General features: G+C 63.2%; 2 protein-coding genes across 2 annotated transcripts; both read right to left on the bottom strand.

Moving 5' to 3' along the window:
- Positions 1-2,779: 2,779 nt before the first annotated feature.
- Positions 2,780-6,365, bottom strand: LOC123361625 (apolipoprotein A-IV-like). Its single transcript, XM_045001662.1, has 4 exons — positions 6,264-6,365; positions 5,299-5,362; positions 4,212-4,359; positions 2,780-3,646 (listed from the first exon to the last, which is right to left on the bottom strand). Exons 2-4 carry the CDS (start codon positions 5,339-5,341, stop codon positions 3,049-3,051), a joined length of 789 nt encoding a protein of 262 aa, XP_044857597.1. The 5' UTR covers positions 5,342-5,362; positions 6,264-6,365; the 3' UTR covers positions 2,780-3,048.
- A 6,321-nt stretch (positions 6,366-12,686) lies between these two features.
- On the bottom strand, positions 12,687-20,752 carry TOMM40 (translocase of outer mitochondrial membrane 40). The gene is made up of 10 exons (XM_045001661.1): positions 20,604-20,752; positions 18,818-19,028; positions 18,485-18,552; positions 17,507-17,599; positions 16,507-16,608; positions 14,683-14,788; positions 14,329-14,451; positions 14,062-14,138; positions 13,397-13,499; positions 12,687-12,973 (listed from the first exon to the last, which is right to left on the bottom strand). The coding sequence occupies exons 2-10, from the start codon at positions 19,017-19,019 to the stop codon at positions 12,834-12,836; spliced, it is 1,014 nt and encodes a 337-aa protein (XP_044857596.1). The 5' UTR covers positions 19,020-19,028; positions 20,604-20,752; the 3' UTR covers positions 12,687-12,833.
- Between the last annotated feature and the right edge of the window lie 1,458 nt (positions 20,753-22,210).

The raw sequence follows: 22,210 nt of genomic DNA, 5'->3' as shown, positions 1-22,210 counted from the left end.
CTGCTGCATCTCTGGGGATGGGGGCTTGGGGTGTCAATCCCCCACAGCGCAGGAGGGCACCAGGCCTGTAGAGGGGCAAGGCCCCAATTACCCACTCCCCACAAACTGCTCAACCTCCCCCGCAATGTTCCCCCTGAACCATCCCCCCCTTATACATGCCCCACCCCTGTGCTCTCTTTAAACTGCCCCACCCCAGTGCATCCCCCAGCTTACATTCTAAATTGCTCTCGCTCCATCTCTTCCCCTACACTGCCCCACCCTGGCCCATAGGCATAGGAACTAGGGATGCAGGCGTGCTGCAGCACCCCCAGGTTTTGCATGGGGTCCCAGCCACCGGCCCCACACCCGGGGCTCTGCTCCCAGTCCCAGCTGTGGTCCCATCCTCAGCCCCACCCACCCACCCTTCCCAGAGCCACAGCCCGGTCCTGGCCCCAGCTCTGGGGAGAGGGGACACAGCCAGAGGTAAGGGGGGGCTTTCAGCACCCCCACTGTAAAAAGTGTTCCCGGGCCACCATGTCGAGTTCTGCACAGAGCTGTAGCAACAAGTCCCCACTTCCCGAGACGCTCCCTCAAGTTCAGTAACAGCCCTGTCGCCGCCCCTTTTGAAGGGCCCCCCCCCCCCGCCGCCCTCCTGGTGCAATGGTGCCGTTCAGAGGGAAAATAAGGCCCTATAGCCCCTGGGACAGGGTGTGTGTGAACACGTGAGGCCTTGCTCTGCTCATGCCAGCGTTAATTAGCTCCCCTTCAGAAGGCTGGTGGCGGGAATGAGACACTCAGGCTGGCTGGCTGGGCCAAGGAGCAGGCAGGAAGCCCCACGAGAGGGATCCAGTAACACAGAGGCCTCACGGGAGGGAGCCCTCTGCGCCCCTCCGGTCCAGGGGAGAGGGCCGAGACGCGCACTTGGTGCTGCCTGGGCTGGCGCAAATGGAGGACGGCACAACCCCGGGTGTCTGCGCAGTGTCCACATCCTGTGACACCCCCCACTTCCCCAGCCTCCATCCCCCGCCCTTGGGCAGGCTTAGCACTGGAGCCCCCGGGATGTCAAAGGTGCCATATTCCCTCCCCCACATCAGCCAGTCCCCATCCTTCTGACAGCTCAGTGCCCAGGCTGCCACCCTGAGCCAGCCACTTCCCTGCCCTGGGGCTGGATCAGAGCTGGTGCACCCTTCCCCCTCCCACCTGTGCCACTGGCAGCAATGATTCCCCCCCACGCCCCTCCAAGGATGCCTCAGAATAGCAGCGTCTCTGTTAGCAGGGACATCGCGCCCCCTCTGCCCACAGATTTGCAAAGTTAAAGGGGGAAAAAAAAGTCATGACAAAGTAGCCCCACACTGTTGCCTGTGGCAGCAAAAGGTGCTGCACAGAGTCCACGTGGCCCGGAGCAGGACTGCCAGCAGCATCTAGTCACGGTCGTGCCTTAAATAAAGGTCCCGACAGCCCCCAGCACCCGGCACTCCCTGCTGCCAGGTAAATATTGTGGTGTCTGATGTGCCCAATGGCCAACCAGAGCCAGAAGCCCTCTCTGTTCAGCCAGCCTCCCACCAGCAGCTACACCCCTCCTGTACCCCAATTCCCTGCCCCAGCCCTGAGCCTGCACCCCACACCCCCAACCCCCTTCCCCAGCCCTGAGCCCCCTCCAAGCACCCAAACTCCCTCCCAGAGCTTGCACCCCAAACCCCTGCCCCAGGCTCAGCCCAGAGCCCCCTTCCACACTCCGAACCCCTCGACCCCAGCCCAGATCTGGGGCGGGGCAGGGCAAGGGTGTTTGGGTTTCTGTGATTAGACAGTTGGCAACCCTAGCGCCAGGGGACCAGTGCTGCAGAGCGGGGTGTATGTGTGAGGTGCTCAGTAGGAGGTGCTCCCCCCTCACAGGCAGTGCTGGCTCCAATGCAGTGCCGGGGGCCTGTGCTGCAGAGTGGGGTGTATGTGTGGGGGCAGTAGGAGGTGCTCCCCCAACAGGCAGTGCTGGCTCCAATGCAGTGCCGGGGACCTGTGCTGCAGAGTGGGGTGTATGTGTGGGGGCAGTAGGAGGTGCTCCCCCCTCACAGGCAGTGCTGGCTCCAATGCAGTGCTGGGGGCCTGTGCTGCAGAGCAGTGGGGAGGCTCAGTGGGAGAGGGGCTCCCCCCTCACAGGCAGTGCTGGCTCCAATGCAGTGCTGGGGGCCGGTGCTGCAGAGTGGGGTGTATGTGTGGGGGCAGTAGGAGGTGCTCCCCCAACAGGCAGTGCTGGCTCCAAGGCAGTGCCAGGGGCCTGTGCTGCAGAGCAGTGGGGAGGCTCAGTGGGAGAGGGGCTCCCCCCTCACAGGCAGTGCTGGCTCCAATGCAGTGCTGGGGGCCGGTGCTGCAGAGTGGGGTGTATGTGTGGGGGCAGTAGGAGGTGCTCCCCCAACAGGCAGTGCTGGCTCCAATGCAGAGCCGGGGGCCTGTGCTGCAGGGCGGGGGGAGGCTCAGTGGGAGAGGGGCTCCCCACTCACAGGCAGTGCCAGCCCCAGTGGGCCTGCACTGCAGACAGCATGGTGAGGAAAGTTTGTGAGTAACACTGGGCAGAGCTGTTTATCGGGAGGTCACAGCAGGGCAGGGATAGCGCAAGCCCTAGGGGAGAGGTTTACAGGGATCACCGTGGGGAGAGTTTCGAAGGGGAAAAGCCTCCCCCCAGGAGACAGCCCTATTTCCCCTGTCACATGTCCATGATCATGCCCCTGGCTTGCGCCTCATGGACCGGAGCTGGATTATAACAGCTGATCCCCTCCCCCAAGGATGCAGCCACAGCAGCAGCACATGGGGTGATTAATCAGCAGGTGGTTTATTGAGCCCCGGGAGGTTGTTACAGACACAGGGAGTGACTAGGGGTGATGGGACAGGGACCCTGGGCATGTCAGGGGCTCTTAGAGGAGAGGCTGTCCCCTCTCAAGCACCTGTGACCTCTGAAGGCTCCATGCACGGATGGGGTCTGTGCTCCCATCCCCCAGTCCCATGGATGGATGGGGTCCGTGTCTCAACCCCGCCCACCTGGCTCTGTGTTCTCATCTCCCCACCAGCGCAGGCCCCTCACTGGAAGTGCTGCAGGAAGGAAGCCCAGAGGGAGCCCAGCCGCCCCTGCAGGTCTTCGGCGTAGGGGTTGAGCTTCTGGCGCAGGTCCTCGGCGTAGGGGTGCAGGTTGCGACGGACGTGCTGCACGCCCTGGCTAAGGCTCCCCTGCAGCTTCTGCACGTAGGGCTCCAGCCCCTGCTGGAATTCCTGCACGTGCTGCTGCAGCCGCCCGCTCAGCTCCTGGGTGTAAGGACCCAGCTGGCTGCGCAGCTCCTCCACGTTCTGCTGCAGCTTCTCGCTCAACTCTTGTGTGCCAGCCACCAAGCTGCGGCGCAGGGTCTCAGCTCGCTGCTCTGCCTGCTCCAGCAGCCCCTCGGCATAGGGCGCCAGCCGAGCCTGCAGCTCCTCCACGCTCTGCTGCACCTTCTGCTGCAGCTCCTCAGTGTATGGCTGCACCTTCTGGTTCAGCTCCTGCAGGTCCCCTGCAATCTTCTGCATCAGCAGCTCTGTGTCCTTGCTCAGCTTGGCCACCAGCTCCTGGGCCCCAGGAGGCAGCTGCTTCTGCAGCTCTGTGCCATAGCTGTTGGCAGCCACCAGGCTGTGGCTGATGCGGCTGCTGTGGGGACGGGTGAGCGGGTGAGAAGGGAATGGGGGACAGGGCCTTGCCCCTCTATGGGGCTCTGGCTCCGATCCAGCCCCAGGGTCGGGGGGACTGGCTGGCCCAGGGGAATAGGGGACATGGGGCCTCTCCTTCTATGGGGCTCTGGCTCTGATCTGGCTCCAGGCCAGGGGTCTGGTTGACTCAGAGGGTGGGGAATGAGTCATGGGGGCCTTTCCCCTCTATAGGGCTCTGGCTCCGATCCAGCCCCAGGGTCGGGGGGACTGGCTGGCTCAGAGGGGTGGCCAGGTGGAGACGCGAGGCCCTGTCATCCTGGACATGGGCTCAGTTCAGACTCAAAGAGCAGAGCAGCTGCTGCTGAATCCCCAGCGCCCTGGGCATCTCCTGGCCAGGCTGGATCCCAGTGAGGGCCAGGGGTTTCCTGAGCCCAGAAGCCGAGGTGTGAGGGCTGCAGTCAGGGGGGTGACTAACCTCCCCCATCTGCTCTGGGTCCATTGGGAGGATGGGAGGCTCCCAGTCCCCAAGGTAGGGCTCCCCCCACAAGTCAGTGCAGGGTTCTCACTTGATCTCTTGGCCCAGCTCCGATTTACGGATCAGCTCCATGGTTTTCTCGGTGGAACTGGTGGCTTTGGCCACGTACTCCCAGAAGGCTTCCCGGACCTGCTCCAACCTCGGTGTGGGCTCATCGCTGAGGAGAGAGGCCTGGCTGCCTGTGGGGTGACAGAAATCCCCAGCAAGACCCTGTCACTGGAGGCCGCAGACCCGCCCTGGAGAGACTCAGAGAAGGGGCTCTACAGAGCTACCTGTCTCTGCCAGGAGGGGCTGGAGTTACAACTCTGGGCTGGGGCTCAGGATTCCTGGGGCCAACTCCAGGCTCTGCAATCGACTCCCTGTGTTGCTTTATGAGAGTCACTTTGGGAAATTTTCAGGTTCTTGTTGGAAATCAGGAGCCCCCACTGTGCTGGGCACTGCCCAGACCCCGACCGAGCCCGGAGCTCCCCACCGTGCCGGGGACGGCCCAGACCCCGACCAAGCCAGGGGCTCCCCGCCGTGCCGGGCGTGGCCCAGACTCTGACCGAGCCCGGGGCTCCCCGCCGTGCCGGGCGCGGCCCAGACCCCGACCGAGCTCGGGGCTCCCCGCCGTGCTGGGTGCGGCCCAGACTCTGACCGAGCCCGGGGCTCCCCGCCGTGCCGGGCGCGGCCCAGACCCCGACCGAGCCCGGGGCTCCCCACTGTGCCCAATACTGCCAAGACCCCGACCAAGCCTGGAGCTTCCCACTGTGCCGGGTGCTGCACACACACAGTGAGAGATGGCCCCTGTCCTGAATAGCTGCCCTAATAGAGGAAGGCAGGATTATTCTCCATATTTTACAGATGGGAGCTGAGGCCCAGAGAGATTCAGGGGCATCTCCAGGGCTACCCAGGGAGTCTGCAGCAGAGCAGGGAACTGAACCAAGAAGTCCTGAGCCCCAGCCCAGTGTGTTTACCACACGTCCCAGCTCCCCCTTGTAACACGGCCCATTCTCTACCTGCGTGCGTGTGTGCCTAGGTGTGTCTGTGGCTCGAGGCCGCTGTGTAACTCAGTGTAGGGTCCCAGGCAGAGGATCCCCCAGCGGGGCAGGGGCAGGCCTGCACCAAGACGCACTCACCTGCCAGGACGGCCAGTGTCAGGACGAGGGCAAAAAGCTTCATGCTGGGAGCTTCCCTGAGACCCTGGTGCGATGGAGGAAAGAGGGTTAGAGCAGAGGGGGAGCAGACTGGGATGGGGGTTCTTCCGGCCCTGCCAGCAGCACCTCCTGTCACGCGTTAACCCTCGCACCTGATCACAAGCTCTTTCTGCCATCCTAGTCCAGTGCGGGAGGTGACTGCGAGGAACCCCTGGCTGCAGACCCTGGGCTCGGCAGGAGGGGGAACAGTCAGTCCCAGGGGGGTGATGATGGGCAGTGAATAATTGAATCGAAAGCTGTGCTGCCTTGATTAGACTCATTGGGGCGGGGTGGTTAATCAATCATAGCTGGGTTTAGACACGTTGCTTTAAAATCTTTCCAGGGGCCTTCTCCCACCCAGCAGCTCCTTGTAAAACTGGAGTCACAAGGACCCAGAGGGAACCAGCCCCCTGCCTGGGGGTGAAAGCAACTCTCTCTGCTGCGGCTGGCCTTGGTCACCAGGCACCACTGTGTTTTGAGTTTTCAGGGGGATATTTTAAAATCAAACCCATTTATACCTGTGCACAGGGGGAAATGCCGCGACCCGGGATGGCAGCATTCTACCCTGATGCAAACAGTGTGAGGTGAATTGGGCCCTCGGGCGCCAGGATGCCCAGAAAGTGCAGCCCCTGATTAGGCACCAAAATAAGTGTCTGGCTTTTCAGAAGGGCCCATGGCATGCGAGAGGCTGAGCAGTTTGGGATCCGCAGCCGCTTGTATTGCCAGCGCTGAAGAACAGGGTGGCTGAGCCCCAGCTTGAGGTTGGCGGGACCCATCCCACCACCAGGAGCCGTTCTCCACACAAACCAACAGCGTTTATATCCTGCCTGAGTCCAGCAGCGACTCCATGAGCCCTGCCGCTAGCAGACAAGCTGCTTAGCCCCTCTCCAAGCCCTGCCTGGCCTTACCTTGCTCTGCCGGCTGCCAGGTCCCCGTCTCCTCCAGCAGGCCCTCCTGCCGCACTGCTCCCCGTATTTATAACCCAGGGACAGGCAATAACCACAGAGAATTCCCTCTTATCTCCTCTCAAGGCCCGTCCAGCCCCAGGGAGGGGCAGCCAGTCAGAGGAGAGCCCGAAGGCCTGGGGCGTACCTCTGCTCGGTTTGTCATCCATCCAGGGCGACATCCTTGGAGCCCCGTCCTGCCCCCAGACCGAGCCTAGCCTGGCTTGGGGAGAAGAGCAGCTGCCTCCAGCCAGTTCATCCTGGGCCAGATTCTCTGCTGGTGTAAACTGGCCCAGCTCCACTGAGGTGGAGAGAATGGGAATGTCAGATCTTAAAGTACCATCATGCTTAAACCCACTGGTCCCCACTCCCAGCCCAGAGCCAGGGCGAGAACCCCGGAGTCCTGGCTCCCAGCCCCCCCCCCTTTCCATCAGCTGGTCTCAGGGCTGGGGGGGGGGGGGGGGAGACTCCTAGCCTTTCCTATTAGCTTGTCATGGCCTGGTATCCCCCTCCCCCCACAGCCAGCTCTCCACCCCTCCCCTTCCTCGCTCCACCTCCCCTCCTGCCTGCCTGCCTGCCCGGGACCTTATCACAAAGTGTCCTTTGGCTCCCTCCTGGCCCATCCACATCACCCTCCAACGTGGCACTGAAACAGCCTGGCCTGGCCAGAGTCCACCGGGCCCAGCTCTGCCAGCTCACAGGAGGGGCCAGCGCAGTGCCAAGGCTACGGCATTATGGCAACAGCGAGGCACCAAGGCGCAGGGATGGCTGATCCCGTCCCCCACCTTCCTGGCCTGTGTCGGTCTGGCCAGGCCCAGCATGCGGGCTGAGGCCCCATCCATTTCACTCAATTGCAGACATTTTGGGGTTCCCCCAAGCTCAGGGCCCTGATACAAGTGTCTCCTCCTTCCCCCATTAGCCCTGGCCACCCCTCTCCTGCCGCAGCGCTGGCCCTGGCTTATCACAGACTGTCTGACCCAGCACTGAGTCTCACCCCGTGACCCCAGTAGGGCCGGGGCCCAGCTGCCCTCACTCAGGGCTCAGCACATGCCACCCCCAGCCTGGAGCAGGGATACAGGGCTTTACCCGCCAGTAACCTCCCGTGCTACCCACTCAGGTCACGGGGGAGTCATGGCTGGGCCATGTTCTCCAGGCTGAGTGGGTCAAAGTGCTGCAGCAGGGAGGAGCACGGCCGAGCTGTGATGCCGGCTGGCTCTGGGGAGCTGGGCTGAGCCAGCAGTGCAGGGAGAGATACAGACATGAGGAGGGGGGCGGACTGCACAGCTGCCCTGTGACCCTCTCACTTCCCTTTCCCGGCCCCGCCAAGAGGAGCGAGGCTGGCTGGTTACACAACCGGCGACAGGATGTGGTTACTGGACGGGTGCGTGGGGTGACTGCTCTCCTGTCAGCAGCATGTTTCCACGGCCCTCCCAGAGGTTCTCCCACCCACTGCCTCCTTGGCATTGCTGTCTGCGGTGCACAGCCCAGCGGCAATTTGTACCAAGGCGCTCCGCCCGGCGTGGTACCATGGCCAGGGTGCTAGTGCCAGTTGTGGCTTTGCCTGCTGCTATGAGGGGCTTGGCCCGAGGGCCAGGCCCCTTAGCTGTGATTGCAGCAAACCCCCAGTGCCTTTTTTGAACAGGGTTCAAAGCAGAACTAGATACGTTCATGGAGGACAGGTCCATCAGTGGCTATTAGCCAGGATGGGCAGGGGTGGTGCCATAACATCTCTTTGCCAGGAGCTGGGAATGGGCGACAGGGGATGGGTCACTTGATGTTCCCTGTTCTGTTCATTCCCTCTGGGCCACCTGGCACTGGCCACTGTCGGAAGACAGGACACTGGGCTGGATGGGCCTTTGGTCTGACCCAGTGTGGTCATTCTTAGGACTGATAGACCAGAGTATGTGTGTGGGTGTTGGGGGGGGAAATGGAAAAGTGGCTTGTCCTAGTTTAACTGTGGAACTCATTGCCAGAGGATGTGATTGAGGCCAAAAGTTTGGCTCACTCCCCAGCTGGATGGGCTGGCCAGGGCTAGGCTAGTGCAGGGGTCAGCAACCTTTCAGAAGTGCTGTGCCAAGTCTTCATTTATTCACTCTAATTTAAGGTTTCGCACGCCAGTCATATGTTTTAACGTTTTAGAAGGTCTCTTTCAACACGTCTATAACATATAACTGAACTATTGTTTGTTAAGTAAATAAGGTCTTTAAAATGTTTAAGAAGCTTCATTTAAAAATAAATTAAAATGCAGAGCCCCCCCCAGACCGGTGGCCATGAACCAGGCGGGTAGTGTCACTGCCACTGAAAATCAGCTCACATGCCACGTTCGGCACGCATGTCATAGGTCGCCTACCCCTGGGCTAATGCCTTCATTTTGGCAAGAATAGAAATCTGCCTGATTCCAGGGTCAAGCTGATTTCTAGTGGGGTCAGGATGACTCCTGCACTGGGGGCTGAGTATCCCACATAGCTCTTGTGGGACTTAGGGTTAGGTTCTCCAGTACTCGGAGTCTTAAAATGGCGAGGTGGCGCCAGTCACTGAGCTGGCTGCAAGAGCAGCTGCCGGGTGGGGATTCTGCAGCCTGGGTTAGCCAGTCCTTTCTGGCTGCGACAGCTGGGAATCCCCATGTTTTGCTAGGCAAAGGGTTGGATTTTATGTGTGCAGCACCTGACGTGCTGAGAGAGCCCTTTGAAAAGTCTGGCCGGGCCTTGGGCCCTGAGAGACACCCCAGTAAAAACTCATAACCCCCATTCAACCTAGCCCTGCCTCATGCAGCTTGTCATCACTGCAGGGCCCGGCAGGGATGTGTAGCGCCCAGGCTGCTCTGTACCCCGGGGCTGACTGCTCCCTGACATAGCAGGTGAGCAGTCAGACACTGGCACCTGCACTGCACCGGGAGAGCATGTGGAGGGGCTCTTGGGGTGACCACCAATCAAGCCTGGCATTGGTCAGGGCCATCCGCTCACACACCATGCCTCCGCCTCGTCACCCCTCTGCACCCAATTCTGGGGTGGGGACAGGCCACAGCCTCACCTTGTGACAGGAAGCAGAGTTGGAAGCCAATGGGGGGAGATGCAATCGGAGCACTAGGGCAGGTCTTGGGAATGGTCGTACACCAAAGCCCTGCCCCTTGTGCTGCCACTTACCCTGCTGGCGAGAGCTACTGGCAGGACTTGGGAGAGGCGGCCTGGAAACCGGGGCCGTGGAAGTTCAAGGCAGCAGCACCAGCTTCCTCACCATTCTGATGGCAAAACAGCTCTGCACTGCTTCTTGCACAATTCTGGCGGGGAGAAGGGGGTGAATCTCTGCTGCATGCAGCAACCCGGCCATAATCCCTGCGCTAAGGTGGTACCATTCCTGGGGCAGGACTGCAGCACCCCAATCATTCGCTTCAACAGCTGGGTGGGGGATTCTAAGCACCTCATGCCAGGAAAAGGGGTTTTGATTAAATACATTTTTAAAAATTCCTTGTAATAAAATCCAGCCCCGGAGCCCATTGTGCTGGGAGCCCAGGCTGCAGGGGCCCTGGTCTCCATGTGCTTCAATCCTCCACCACCAGACTCCCCGTTAAACCCGTGCACCCCTCCATTCCTAGCACTACCTGCTGCCCTCTCCTGCAACCCTTCCCCTCTCCAAGCCTCACCACTCTCAGGGCCAATGTCTGGTCAATGAGGAACTGCGGCAGCCCCAGGAGATGCCAAGAAAGCCCTGTGCCATGGAGCAGCCTGGCCTCAGCTACAGACATGACTGATAGAAACCCAGGGCTCAGTCCCAAATGGCAGCACATGACCCTTGCTGGAGGGTGGCTCTCACCTGCCCCATCGGAGCCAAGCGTCAGCACTTTTCGCTCGCTAGCAATAGGTGAATCGCTTGCCCTGCCAATGCTGCCTCCCAGCCTCACCACTGGGGTGCACAGTCCCATCACACTGACCCCTCTGCTCTCCGTGTTCCTGTGCCCCAGCCCTATTGCCATGCAGTCCTTGCTGTACGGCAGCCTGTCCAGACAGGCGCATTGACCCACCGGGCTGAGAACCCCTGCACAACCCAGGCAGGTGCCTCCCCCCCCAGCAACGCCAGCACCTGGCTGAGCCAGAGCAGACTGCTCACACGCTGCTCCCATCTGGATTCAGAACCCCCCAGTGACGACTTCTCCCCAGGAGAGGTTTCCCCTTGCTCTAGCCTTTTCCCCCAGCTCCAGGCCCTCGCCCAGCGAGCCTGGACAGCCCACTGCTGGCCAAACCCCTGGCCTCAGCTTGATCCTTCTAGCCCAGCCTTCTCCTTGCAGAACTCCACAGCCCTTCGCTGGGGGCCGCTGGCTTAGCTCTCAGCTTGTTCGGGGGGGTTCTCCTCCAACCCCTATGGGCAGCACGAGCGCCAGAACTGGACATGGTGGCCAGTATCAATCTCGTCGATGCCCTGCCCCTACTCACCAGGACTCTGTCCCAATGCCTGCATCCACGATTAGCCAGGGTGTGTGTGCTCGCAGGCGCGTTTCCACGAGGATCCCTGCCATGGGGCGCTGGGGCCAGATATACCAGCCTTCGGGCCTCCAAAAAGGACACTGGACCTGGTTCCCACCTCCTTGGGCTTCCTCTCCTACTACTGCCCCCCAGATCTCAATCCCCCCTCCCCAAGCCTCCCCCTTCACACTCCCTGTCCAGACTCCCCCCCACCCCAGGCTCTCCTTATCACCCCACCCCCACCTCTACTCCACGGCCTGCCCCTCCTCGGGCCCATGTCTCAAGGGGTTTGGGGGGTTCATACTCAAGACTCAGCAACCCCCCCCCACCCCATGGGAGGGGGAGGTCTTCAGCAGTGCTTCACCCCCCCCTTTGTGAGACAGAAGTAGTTGAAGATGGTGCCCAGTGCTGGGAGGTTTATTCAGACTGGACATTTCCAAAGTCATGGGGGGAGGGGGCGCTGTTTTGAGGTTCTCTATAAAAGATCCTTCAGTTCCCATAACTTATAAACATGATTTACATGCAGTCTCTCTAATGGCAGGGTCGAGGAACCCCCAATCCACCGCTTGTCCTGGTAGTGGTGGGATCCCCCGATCCGCTGCTCCTCCTGGTACTGGTGGGGGGATCCCCCGATCCGCTGCTCCTCCTGGTACTGGTGGTGGGATCCCCCGATCCGCTGCTCCTCCTGGTACTGGTGGGGGGGCTGAGAGGGACCCACCAATCCACTGCTCCTCCAGGTGCTGCTGGGGATTCCTCCCCAATCTGCTGCTCCTCCTGGTGGGGCTAAGGAGGATCCCCCAGTGCACTGCTCCTCCAGGTGCTGCTGGGACACCCCCCCCCGCGACATCTGCTGCTCCTCCTGGTGCTGCTTGGGGGGCTGACAGGACCCCTCCCTCAAAGCGCTGGTCTTCCTCAGTGCTGCTGGGTGGGGATGGGATGCAGGCAGCGCCCCCCAAACTGCTGCTCCTCCTGTCAGGGGGGCACAGACACAGACCCCCAATCCGTGGGGGTGCAGAGAGCACTCCATAGGTCCCTTGTGTCTCTCTGGATCAGTATCGGCTGGGAGGGGCGGGGTAGGATTGAGCAGGGGAGCTGGGGTGCAGCAGCCAGAGGTTGTGGCCCCATCACCCCAGGCATAGAGTCTGCCCCACAGCTCCCTGGGGTGTGAGGTGAGAGGCTGCAGAGCCACTGGTACCCCAGCGATGCAAGGGAGGGGTGTAGATGGCACAGAGAGCGGGAGAGAGAATCTCCCCACAGCTGCACCGAGATGGGGGCGGCTTTGGGGAGGGATCCAACCCCTCCTGGCGGGCAGCTGCAGGGTCAGTGTACCCCCACCAGCTGAGGGCGAGACCCACCCAGCCCCGCTCCCCGCTCAGTGCAACAGGCCCAGCGACCCCAGCCCCAGGACAGAGCCAGCCCCCGTCCCGCTGCTCCGGGGCAGGGCCGTTCCTGAGGTCACAGCGCCCTCTGGTGAGGAAGGATGTCAGCACAGGGAATCAGGTGGGGGGTTATCCTGTCACTGGATTCCCACGCACCCTCCCTACCTGCTGTCCCAGGACAGCCCGCAGCCCCAAGTCCAAGATACTGGGTCCCCGCCCCGAGGCAGGGAGGGTTGCGCCTGCCCTCCCACCAGGGGCTGCTGGGATATGGCGGCCAGGCACCTCCTCAGCGCCCCAGCAGCCACTGACTCTGCACCAGCCGGCTCCCCATTTTCCAGCAGCCCCTGGGGACAGAGGGTCGAACCTTGTGTTGGGGGCTCAGCAGCCCCCAGGGACCTGTCCCGAGGAGCAGACAAGGTGACTGGGACAGGACAGTGCCAGATCCGCCAAACTAAGGGGCTCGCCCTGGGGATCAGACCCCTGGGCTCTGTCAGGACCTATCCCGGGGCCCTCGGGGGAGGTGCCTGCATGGGGCAGTAAAGGGGCTGGAGCCCCACACCCCAGGGCTGAACTGGGCAGCACCAGCACGGGTGGGTGGGGCAAAGGGTCCCAGGGCAGCTCAAACCGCAGGGCAGATTGGGGGGGGGACACTGGGACTGGGGGCAGGAGGGCTGGTGGAGGAGGAGGAGGAGAGGGCTCTAGCCAATGGTGAGGCCGAAGCCGCACTGGAACTTGTTCTTGCGGTGGTTCAGGAAGGCCCCCATGGCCAGCGTCAGGGGCAGTGGCAGCAGCTTCTTCTCCAGCACCGCACCCACGATCCAATTACTGTCCACAGAGCCTGCGGCAGAGAGCGGCGTTAGTGGCACTGGGAGAGGCTGGGGCGCGGGGCACAGCGGGGGACGGGCCGCCCGGGGCCCGGGGGGGGGGGAGGGCAGCCCGGGGCACCAGGTGCAGGGGGGGGGAGGGCAGCCCGGGGCACGAGGGGGGGGAGGGAGGGCAGCCCGGGGCACCAGGTGCAGGGGGGGGAGGGCAGCCCGGGGCGCGGGGGGGGGAGGGGGGCAGCCCGGGGCGGGGGGGGGGGGGGGGGGGGGGGCGGCCCGGGGCGCGGGGGGGGGGGGGGGGGGGGCGGCCCGGGGCGCGGGGGGGGGGGGGGGGGCAGCCCGGGGCGCGGGGGGGGAGGGGGGGGCAGCCCGGGGCACGGTGGGGGGGGGGGAGGGCAGCCCGGGGGGGGGGGGGGGAGGGCAGCCCGGGGCCGCGGTACCTTTGAAGAGCAGGTTGGCCTTGGGCAAGTCGAGCTGGTAGCCAAAGGAGACGCTCGTGTCCTGCATGCGCGTGCTGGCCTCAAACTCCACCCCCACCTGCAGCTGAGGGGAGCAGGGAGAGTCTGGGGAGCAGAGCTGCCAATCGCCCAGTGGGACCCCAGCCCCCCGGCTTCCGCCCCTCCCCCACAGGACCCCAGCCCCCGGCTTCCGCCCCTCCCCCACGGGACCCCAGCCCCCCCGGCTTCCGCCCCTCCCCCACAGGACCCCAGCCCCCCAGGCTTCCGCCCCTCCCCCACAGGACCCCAGCCCCCCAGCTTCCGCCCCTCCCCCACGGGACCCCACCCTCCCCAAACACTATCCCAGACCACCCACCCCCAACGTAATCCCAGCCCTCGCCACCCAGTCCCAGCCCCAGCCTTCCCCAATGGGATGGCAGCCTCCAGGCTTGCAGACAATCTGGAGCAGCATCGAGTGTTCCTGGGGCAGGACACCCCCCACTCCCTGCCTGCCCAGGCTCTCAGCTGTGCACCCCAGCAGCTCAGTTATACCTAGCGCTCCACACGGCCCCTGCCCCCACCCCTTGCTCCCAGGCTGGGAGCCGACGCCCCGCCCTCACGTCAAAGGGGGAGCCAGACGGGAACGGGAGCCTCTGAGCACCACATACCTGGTCATTGGCTTTATGGTAGTAGGTTGCATGGGCCCCTGCTTGTCCCACCGTCAAGGTCCCAATCCAGTTCGGTGCTGTGGGGAGAAGGGACGAGTGGGTGAGTGTCCGAGTGGGGCCCCCACCGAAGCCCTGAGCTAGGGAAGAGAACCCAGGAGTCTCGACTCCCAGTCCCCCTGCTCTAACTCACTACACCCCACTCCCCTGCTGGAGCTCGGGATAGAACCCAGGAGTCCTGGCTACGTCCTGCCCCCGTCCCCCAAGTACCTGTGTATTTCCCAGCCAGAGACATGACGGTGCCCTCCTCTCCTGGCCGGCGGTGATAGACCAGCTCGCCGCCCAGCGCCAGGCAGGGCGTGATGCTCTGTAGGTAATGGGCTACCAGGATCCCTGCGAAGAGAGACTGGTCAGCTGGGGCGGGGCCCAGGAGGTTGCAAGGGGCAGGGTTCAGACTAGTGGTGATGTAGGCAGGGGCCAGGTTGGGGAGGTGGAGGGAGGGGAAGTGGAGGAGTCAGGGGCTGTGAATGGAGAAGGGGAGGCAGGAGCCAAGCTGGCGGGGGACTGCAGAGACTGGGTAGAATTTCAGAGCAGGGGCTTCAGAGGTGGGAATGGGGCTCTCACCTGAGCCCACCAGGACGTCGGGGTTTCCCAGCGTCACTGCCGCCGTGAAATCCTCCCCCCGATACTCTCCATCCACCTGCCAGTTCACGAACTTGGACTGCTGTGTCTGGAATGAGAGTGGGGGGCACATGATGAGACTGGGGCAACCCCCAGGAGGCACATCCCCCAGAGGCGGATTTACCATGAAAGAAACAGTGGGGCCCTCAATGATGGGGGGTACCCACAATGCAGGACAAACCTCCTCTGACAACCTGCCCCCGAGTCTTGGCCAGCAGCGCAGCAGAGTTCAGGCAGCCAGGCTGCCTGCATTCTGTGGCCAGTGGCCCCACGCCGCTCCCGGAAGCGCCCGGCTGCTGGCACGTCTTTGCGTGCCCCTGGTCGGCGGGGGGGGAGGGGGTGGCTCTGCATCCTGCCCCCGCCAGCACACAGAGACCTGCAGCCCCCACCCCCCCGACCAGGGGCACACAGAAATGTGCCAGCAGCAATGCAGCAGGGCTAAGGTGGTTCCCTGCCCACACTGCCTCCCTCCCTCCACTCCCAGGAACTGCGGCCAATGGGAGCTGCAGGGGCCACACCTGCAGGCAGTGGCGCAGATTCCCCTGGCCCCCCTGCCTAGGAGCCGCTGCCAGAGGAGTGTGCCAGTTGCTTTGGGAGCCGCCATCCCCCCGACCCCTCCCGCACGCCAACCCCCTGCCTCAAGCCCACACCCAAACTCCCTCCCAGAGCCCGATCCCCGCACCACTTCCTGCACCCCAACCTCCTGGCCCAATCAAGCTACCTCACTTTATTTTCATTTACTTCCTATTAGTTATAATATAGGAGAAGGATGAAGAAAAAAAGAAATGAAAAATGGGGGGGAGATAAGAGAGAATGTTCCCTCTCTTGGCTGGGTCCCTCAAAATGAAGCTGTGCACAGGGCCCCACTAACTCTAAACCCGCCACTGACGTCCCCGCTGCCTTTTACCAGGTAACACCACTACCTTAAACTGCGAGGAGAATACACAGATGCTCTGACACCCACACACCCATATGCACCTCGCAACGGGGCAGGCTGAGATAAGGATCCACGGGGCGGGGGGGAGGGAATACACAGACAACGCTTTGACACACACACACACACACACCCCGTGAAGGGGCGGGCTGAGAGAAGGACCCGTGGGGGGTGTGCGTGTGCTTCGGGGGAGGGGGGCACACAGATGCTCTGACACACACACACACCCCCGTGAAGGGGCGGGCTGAGAGAAGGACCCATGGGGGGTGTACGTGTGTTGGTGGGGGGGCACAGATGCTCTGACAAACACACCCGTGAAGGGGCGGGCTGAGATAAGGATCAGGGGGGGGGGGGAAATACACAGATGCTTTCTCTCTCTCTCTCTCTCTCACACACACACACACACACCGTGAAGGGGTGGGCTGAGAGAAGGACCTGTGGGAGGGTGCGTGTGTTGGGGGGAAACACACAGATGCTCTGAGACACACACACACACACACCCGTGAAGGAGTGGGCTGAGAGAAGGACCCACGGGGGGAACACACAGATGCTCTGACACACACACACACACACACATGTACATGAAGGGGTGGGCTGAGAGAAGGACCTGTGGCGGGTGTGCGTGTGCTGGAGGGTGGCAGGGGGGGCACACAGATGGTCACACACACACACACACACGAACATGAAGGGGTGGGCTGAGAGAAGGCCCCACGGGGGGGTGGCACACAGATGCTCTCTCTCTCTCTCGCTCTCTCTCTCTCTCTCTCACACACTCACACACACGTATACGTGAAGGGGCGGGCTCAGAGAAGGACCCACGGTGCGCAGCGTACCTGGAAGGCCACCTTGGAGCGCAGCCGGGTCGAGAGCTGGTGGATGATCTGGGCATTGAGGCTGCCACTGTTGTCCATGTCGCCCACCAGCACCGGGAAGGCCTGGAAGGGGCACAAGGGGGTGAAATATAGTCGAGTAACAGCCCCACCCCATATCAGGGCAACAGCATCCCTCTGCCCCACCCCCACCCAGAGCCGCCTGCCTCGCCCCCACTGTCTGAATCGACAGCCCCAACCCCCACGTCCAGATTAACAACTCTCCCCCCAACACACACTGCCCCCCCCCACCCAGAGCCGCCTGCCTCGTCCCCACTGTCTGAATCGACAGCCCCAACCCCCACGTCCAGATTAACAACTCTCCCCCCAACACACACTGCCCCCCCCACCCACAGCCGCCTGCCTCGTCCCCACTGTCTGAATCGACAGCCCCAACCCCCACGTCCAGATTAACAACTCTCCCCCCCAAACACACACTCCTCCCCACCACCCAGAGCCGCCTGCCTCGCCCCCACTGTCTGAATCGACAGCCCCAACCCCCACGTCCAGATTAACAACTCTCCCGCCAACACACACTGCCCCCCCCACCCAGAGCCGCCTGCCTCGTCCCCACTGTCTGAATCGACAGCCCCAACCCCCACGTCCAGATTAACAACTCTCCCCCCAACACACACTGCCCCCCCCACCCACAGCCGCCTGCCTCGTCCCCACTGTCTGAATCGACAGCCCCAACTCTCCCCCCAGCACACACTGCCCCCCCCACCCAGAGCCGCCTGCCTCGCCCCCACTGTCTGAATCGACAGCCCCAACCCCCCCGTCCAGATTAACAACTCTCCCCCCCAAACACACACTGCCCCCCCCAGAGCCGCCTGCCTCGCCCGTCCTGTCTGAATCGACAGCCCCTAGCCCCACGTCCAGATTAACAACTCTCCCCCCAACACACACGGCCCCCCCCACCCCAGCACTGGCTCCCGGCCGGCTAAGTCCACACCCCCCCACTCACCTCTGTGGGGCTGAGCTGCTTGGTGCCCACATAGGTGACCCCGAAGTGGTAGTTGGAGTCGCCCACAGTGCTGAGAGCGACGCTGTGATTCACCTGGGGAGAGCAGGCAGAGTAAGCAGGGCCCACCAAATCCTGCATCTTGGCAGGGGTTACACTAGACTAGTGGTTCTCAGCCAGGGGTCTGGGACCCACTGCCGGGCCGCGAGCTGGTTTCAGGGTGTCCGCCAAGCAGGGCCGGCTTCAGACTTCTTGGGGCCCAGGACAGAAAGTCGAAGCTCGAGCAACTCAGCTTCAGGGGGCCCCCTGTGGCATGGGACCCAGGACAACTGCCCTGCTTGCGGCCCCCTAACGCCGGCCCCGGCTTTTATAGGCAGAAAACCAGTGGTTGTGGCAGACGGGCCATGGAATTTTTATAGCCTGTCGGGGGGGCCTCAGAAAGAAAAAGGTTGAGAACCCCTGCACTAGACGACGTCCCTTCTAGCCCCATGGTTCTATTCCTGCAGCCAGAGGGTAGGGCAGCCCAGGGACGCCGGCATGGGAGACCCGGGTTCAGGTCCCTAAAGTGACTGCATCTCTCTGGGCCTTGGCTCCCATCTCACATGCGGACAGTCACCTTGCTTGCCTCCCAGGACGCATGGGGATGAATGCACTAGACTGCAAGGGGTCAGATACAGCGATGAAGGGCGCCAGATAAGTACCTCACACAGAAAGCACCAGCCCACAACCTCACCCAGCCCCAGACGCGACACATGGGATCAGGAGATTTGGGGTCACGTGCCCCACCACGTTTACTGCTCGGCTTGCAGAGAATGCTCAGTAACATCGCTGAAGCCGGCTGCCCTCAATCTGCACCCCCGCCCCCCCGTAGTGGGCACATCTCTGCCCAGCCCCCTCAGCTCCCACATCCTCCTGGGCTACAGCCTCACCCCCCTCAATCTCCACCCCAAACCCTGCCTCACCAGAGGGCACAGCCCTTACCTGGAAATGGTTGCTAAGACCTTTATTCAGTGTCAGTTTCACACCTTCCATCTGGATGGGGAACAATTCTGGGGAAGAGACTGCGAGAGTCAGAACTGAGCCCATCCAGCCCAGCATGCCTTCACCCAATGGGCCCCTGCAGCCTGCTGGTAACTCCCTTCCCCCAATCAGACCCTTGGGCTGTCCAGCCTGGTATCCTCCCCTCTCCCCCGGGGACCTGTCCACCTGGCTGAGGCTGCTGCACTTGGGGTAACATTCCTTGAAGGTGCCAGGACTGAGGCTGATGTGTGTGTGGGTGTGTGCACGCGCAGACAATGGGTGCTAGGCTTTCACCTTTGCACTTGCGGTGACATTCCTCAAAGGTGCCTGGGTTGGGCAGCCGATCCCCCTTCTCCTCCGGCTGCTCCTGCGCAGGAGGGCCCAGCCCGCTGACGGGGGGCATGGTGAAGCCAGGAGGCACTGACACCAGCCCAGATCCAGGACTCGGCATGGTGGGGGAGGGTGTGGGGGAGCTGGCAGCCAGGACGTTACCCATGGTGGGGGGCTGTGGAGAGAACAGAGAGCAGTGTTGAGAAGGGGTGTGCAGCACCAGATACCTCTCAATATACCTCCCATGCCCTGAATACCCCCCAATCCATACTACCCCATCTGTCCAGGATATGCACCCCAAACTGATACCTCCCCCAGTCTGCCCTGATACTGGTCTCCATGTATCCCCAGCTCCATCTGCCCCCCACCCTCCAATATTCCCTCCTGAGACTGTCAACCTCAATACCCCCTCCCCAAACAGGGTTCACCTGCCCACAACACCCCCAAGCTCCAGAGACATTTGCCACAATACCCTTATTGACACTGGCTTCCCATGGCCCACATCACCCACCCTGCCCCCATTGGGGTCTGACTATTGCAACACCCCAATACCCCCCATGGGTGTATCTATCCCACCAACAGCCGATCCTGTTTGATGCCCCCTGGCGTGTTCCAACAGCTTCCTGCTCCCCAGACACTGCCAGGGTCCCCCTGCCTCAACCGTGACCCCACCTGGCCCTCGACAACCCCCCCCACGTTCATCTGACCTGTGCCCCTCAATCCCCCCGACTTCACCTGCTCCGCGCCCCTCGATTTCACCTGCCCCGCACCCCTCAATCCCCCCCCGAGTTCACCTGCTCCTCGATCCCCCCCCAGTTCACCTGCCCCGCGCCCCCCCCGAGTTCACCTGCCCCGCGCCCCTCGATCCCCCCGAGTTCACCTGCTCCTCGATCCCCCCCCAGTTCACCTGCCCCGCGCCCCCCCCCGAGTTCACCTGCCCCTCGACCCCCCGTGAGTTCACCTGCCCCGTGCCCCTCGCTCCCCCCCGAGTTCACCTGCTCCTCAAGCCCCCCCCCGAGTTCACCTGCCCCGCGCCCCTCGATCCCCCCGAGTTCACCTGCTCCTCAATCCCCCCCCAGTTCACCTGCCCCGCGCCCCCCCCGAGTTCACCTGCCCCTCGACCCCCCCCGAGTTCACCTGCCCCTCGACCCCCCCCGCGTTCACCTGCCCCGTGCCCCTCGATCCCCCCCGAGTTCACCTGCTCGTCGATCCCCCCCCCCCGAGTTCACCTGCCCCACACCCCTCGATCCCCCCCAGTTCACCGGCCCCTCGATCCCCCCCCGAGTTCACCTGCCCTGCGACCCCCCCGAGTTCACCTGCCCCCGCCCCTCGATCCCCCCCAGTTCACCTGCCCCTCGATCCCCCCCCGAGTTCACCTGCCCGCGCGGCCTTCTTTCCACACCTCGTGTTCACGGTCCCCGCCCCCCTCTATCCCCCCCCCGAGTTCACCTGCCCCCGCCCCTCGATCCCCCCCAGTTCACCTGCCCTGCGACCCCCCCGAGTTCACCTGCCCCGCTCCCCTCGACCCCCCCCAGTTCACCTGCCCCGCGCCCCTCGACCCCCCCCGAGTTCACCTGCCCCTCGCCCCCCCCCGAGTTCACCTGCCCCGCGCCCCTCGATCCCCCCCCGAGTTCACCTGCTCCTCGATCCCCCCCCCGTGTTCACCTGCCCCTCGACCCCCCCCCCCGAGTTCACCTGCCCCGCGCCCCCCCCGAGTTCACCGGCCCCGCCCCCATCGCCCCTCCGGTACCTTCCCGGGGGCCGCCTATCCCGACACCGCCCCTCCAGCGCCCGCCTGGCCTGATTCCCGCCTGGCCCCAGACTCACGAGGCGGCGGCAGCAGCAGCCGGAGCCGGGAGACACCCGAACCCGCCTGCACCGCTGCCTAAGCCCCGCCTCCTCTACGCCGCCATTGGCCAGCTCTGACCTAGACTCCGCCCCTCCGCCTCTATCGTGTATATCCATTGGCTAAGGGTGGATAAAGTTCCGCTCTCTTCCGGAATTCCCTGACCTCATGGACTGTTGCCCCTCCATGTCCCGCCTGTTCCGGCATATGATGGATCGTCATTGGGTAGAGTCTCTACGGGTCCCGCCCCCACGAGCCATCGCTATTGGACAGACCTGGGTGTGTCCCGCCCCTCCCCGCGATATCACATCTCTATTGGCCACTGTGTCACCGTGCCTTGCCCCTTCCCCAGGCCGCCTTCCCGTTGGCTGGAGTCCATAGGAGGCGAGGCCAGGCCCAGGAGCTGCTCCTGATTGGCCGCCCCCCCAGAGGCGGGGCCCGAGGGCAGCAGGTTCGGTTGCACGGTGCGGCCGCAAGGTCAGGGCGCCGGCATGGTCCCAGCATGCACCGCGGCAGCCAGAGTCCGCGGGGGCGTGCGGGCTCTGGCGTCGCCATTTTGGAGGCGGAGCCAAATACCGCCCCGCCCCCCGAAAGGGAGCGGTTTCCAGGCCCCCCCATAGGTATCGGGGCGGGAGTGAGGGAACCTCCCGGGGCCTGGATTCTAGTGTCCTCCCCAGAGGCTGGCAGTGTCCAGCCCCTCCCCCCGCCGGGAATGGCAGCGTCCAGGCCCCCCTTCCCCCAGGAAATTGGCAGTGTCCAGGCTCCCCCAGGGAATAGCCATGTCTAGCTCCCCCTTTCCCCCCCCCCCCAGGGTAGCAGTGTTCAGCCCCCTGGGACTCCCAGAGACTGTCATTGTCCAGCCCCCTTCCCTCTGATGGCAGTGTCAAGGCTCCCCCCAATGTTGGCAGTGTCCAGCCCCCCCCCTTTCCCCCAGAGGCTGGCAGTGTCCAGCCCCTGCCCTCCCCCGGACGGCAGGGCCCCCTCCCCAGATGACGGCAGTGTCCAAGCTCCCCCTCAGAGCCCTAAAACAGCAAGGTGCAGCAGCCCCTCCCCCCCAGAGCATGGCAGTGTCCAGCCCCTCCACATAATATTCATAGGGGGTCCTCCAGAGGGACAGTGGATTTTAGGCTCACCCCCAGCAGCATCCAGCCACCCATAGCTACCCCCTCCCTTGGATGTCAGTTTCAAGGCCTTCCCTGCTGCTCTCCCCCTCCCCCAAGACAGCAGCTCTTGTGGCTGTTCCCAGCCAAAGAGGGAGAAATGCCACCAGCACTGGTTTAGAAACATTTATTTTAAGAAACAGCAAATACAAAAAACAAAATCCCAGTCCAAACCCAGTCGCTCAGTAGTGGTTCCGAAGGCAGCCGCTAAAACCCCAAACCCAGTTGCTCAGTAGTGGTTCTGAAGGCACCAGGGCAGCAGCTAAAGCTCCAGGCCCATTTGCTCAGTAGTGGTTCCGAAGGCACCAGCGCAGCCGCTAAAACCCCAAACCCAGTCGCTCAGTAGTGGTA

Source organism: Mauremys mutica, unplaced genomic scaffold, assembly GCF_020497125.1.
Source record: "Mauremys mutica isolate MM-2020 ecotype Southern unplaced genomic scaffold, ASM2049712v1 Super-Scaffold_339, whole genome shotgun sequence".
Classification (NCBI taxonomy): Eukaryota; Metazoa; Chordata; order Testudines; family Geoemydidae; genus Mauremys; species Mauremys mutica.
Note: the sequence above shows the minus strand (reverse complement) of the source record. Positions and strands in the feature narration are given on the sequence as shown.

Bases quoted from the DNA above. Each gene is read 5' to 3' on its own strand.
- LOC123361625 (XM_045001662.1), bottom strand. From the start codon at position 5,341: ATGAAGCTTTTTGCCCTCGTCCTGACACTGGCCGTCCTGGCAG. The intron at 4,360-5,298 runs GTGAGTGCGTCT...GTCACCCCACAG, and splicing joins GACACTGGCCGTCCTGGCAG to GCAGCCAGGCCTCTCTCCTC. The intron at 3,647-4,211 runs GTGAGAACCCTG...CCGTCCCCACAG, and splicing joins GAGCTGGGCCAAGAGATCAA to CAGCCGCATCAGCCACAGCC.
- TOMM40 (XM_045001661.1), bottom strand. From the start codon at position 19,019: ATGGGTAACGTCCTGGCTGCCAGCTCCCCCACACCCTCCCCCACCATG. The intron at 17,600-18,484 runs GTAAGGGCTGTG...TGCTCTCCCCAG, and splicing joins GTCTTAGCAACCATTTCCAG to GTGAATCACAGCGTCGCTCT. The intron at 14,452-14,682 runs GTGAGAGCCCCA...CTCTCTTCGCAG, and splicing joins CGACGTCCTGGTGGGCTCAG to GGATCCTGGTAGCCCATTAC.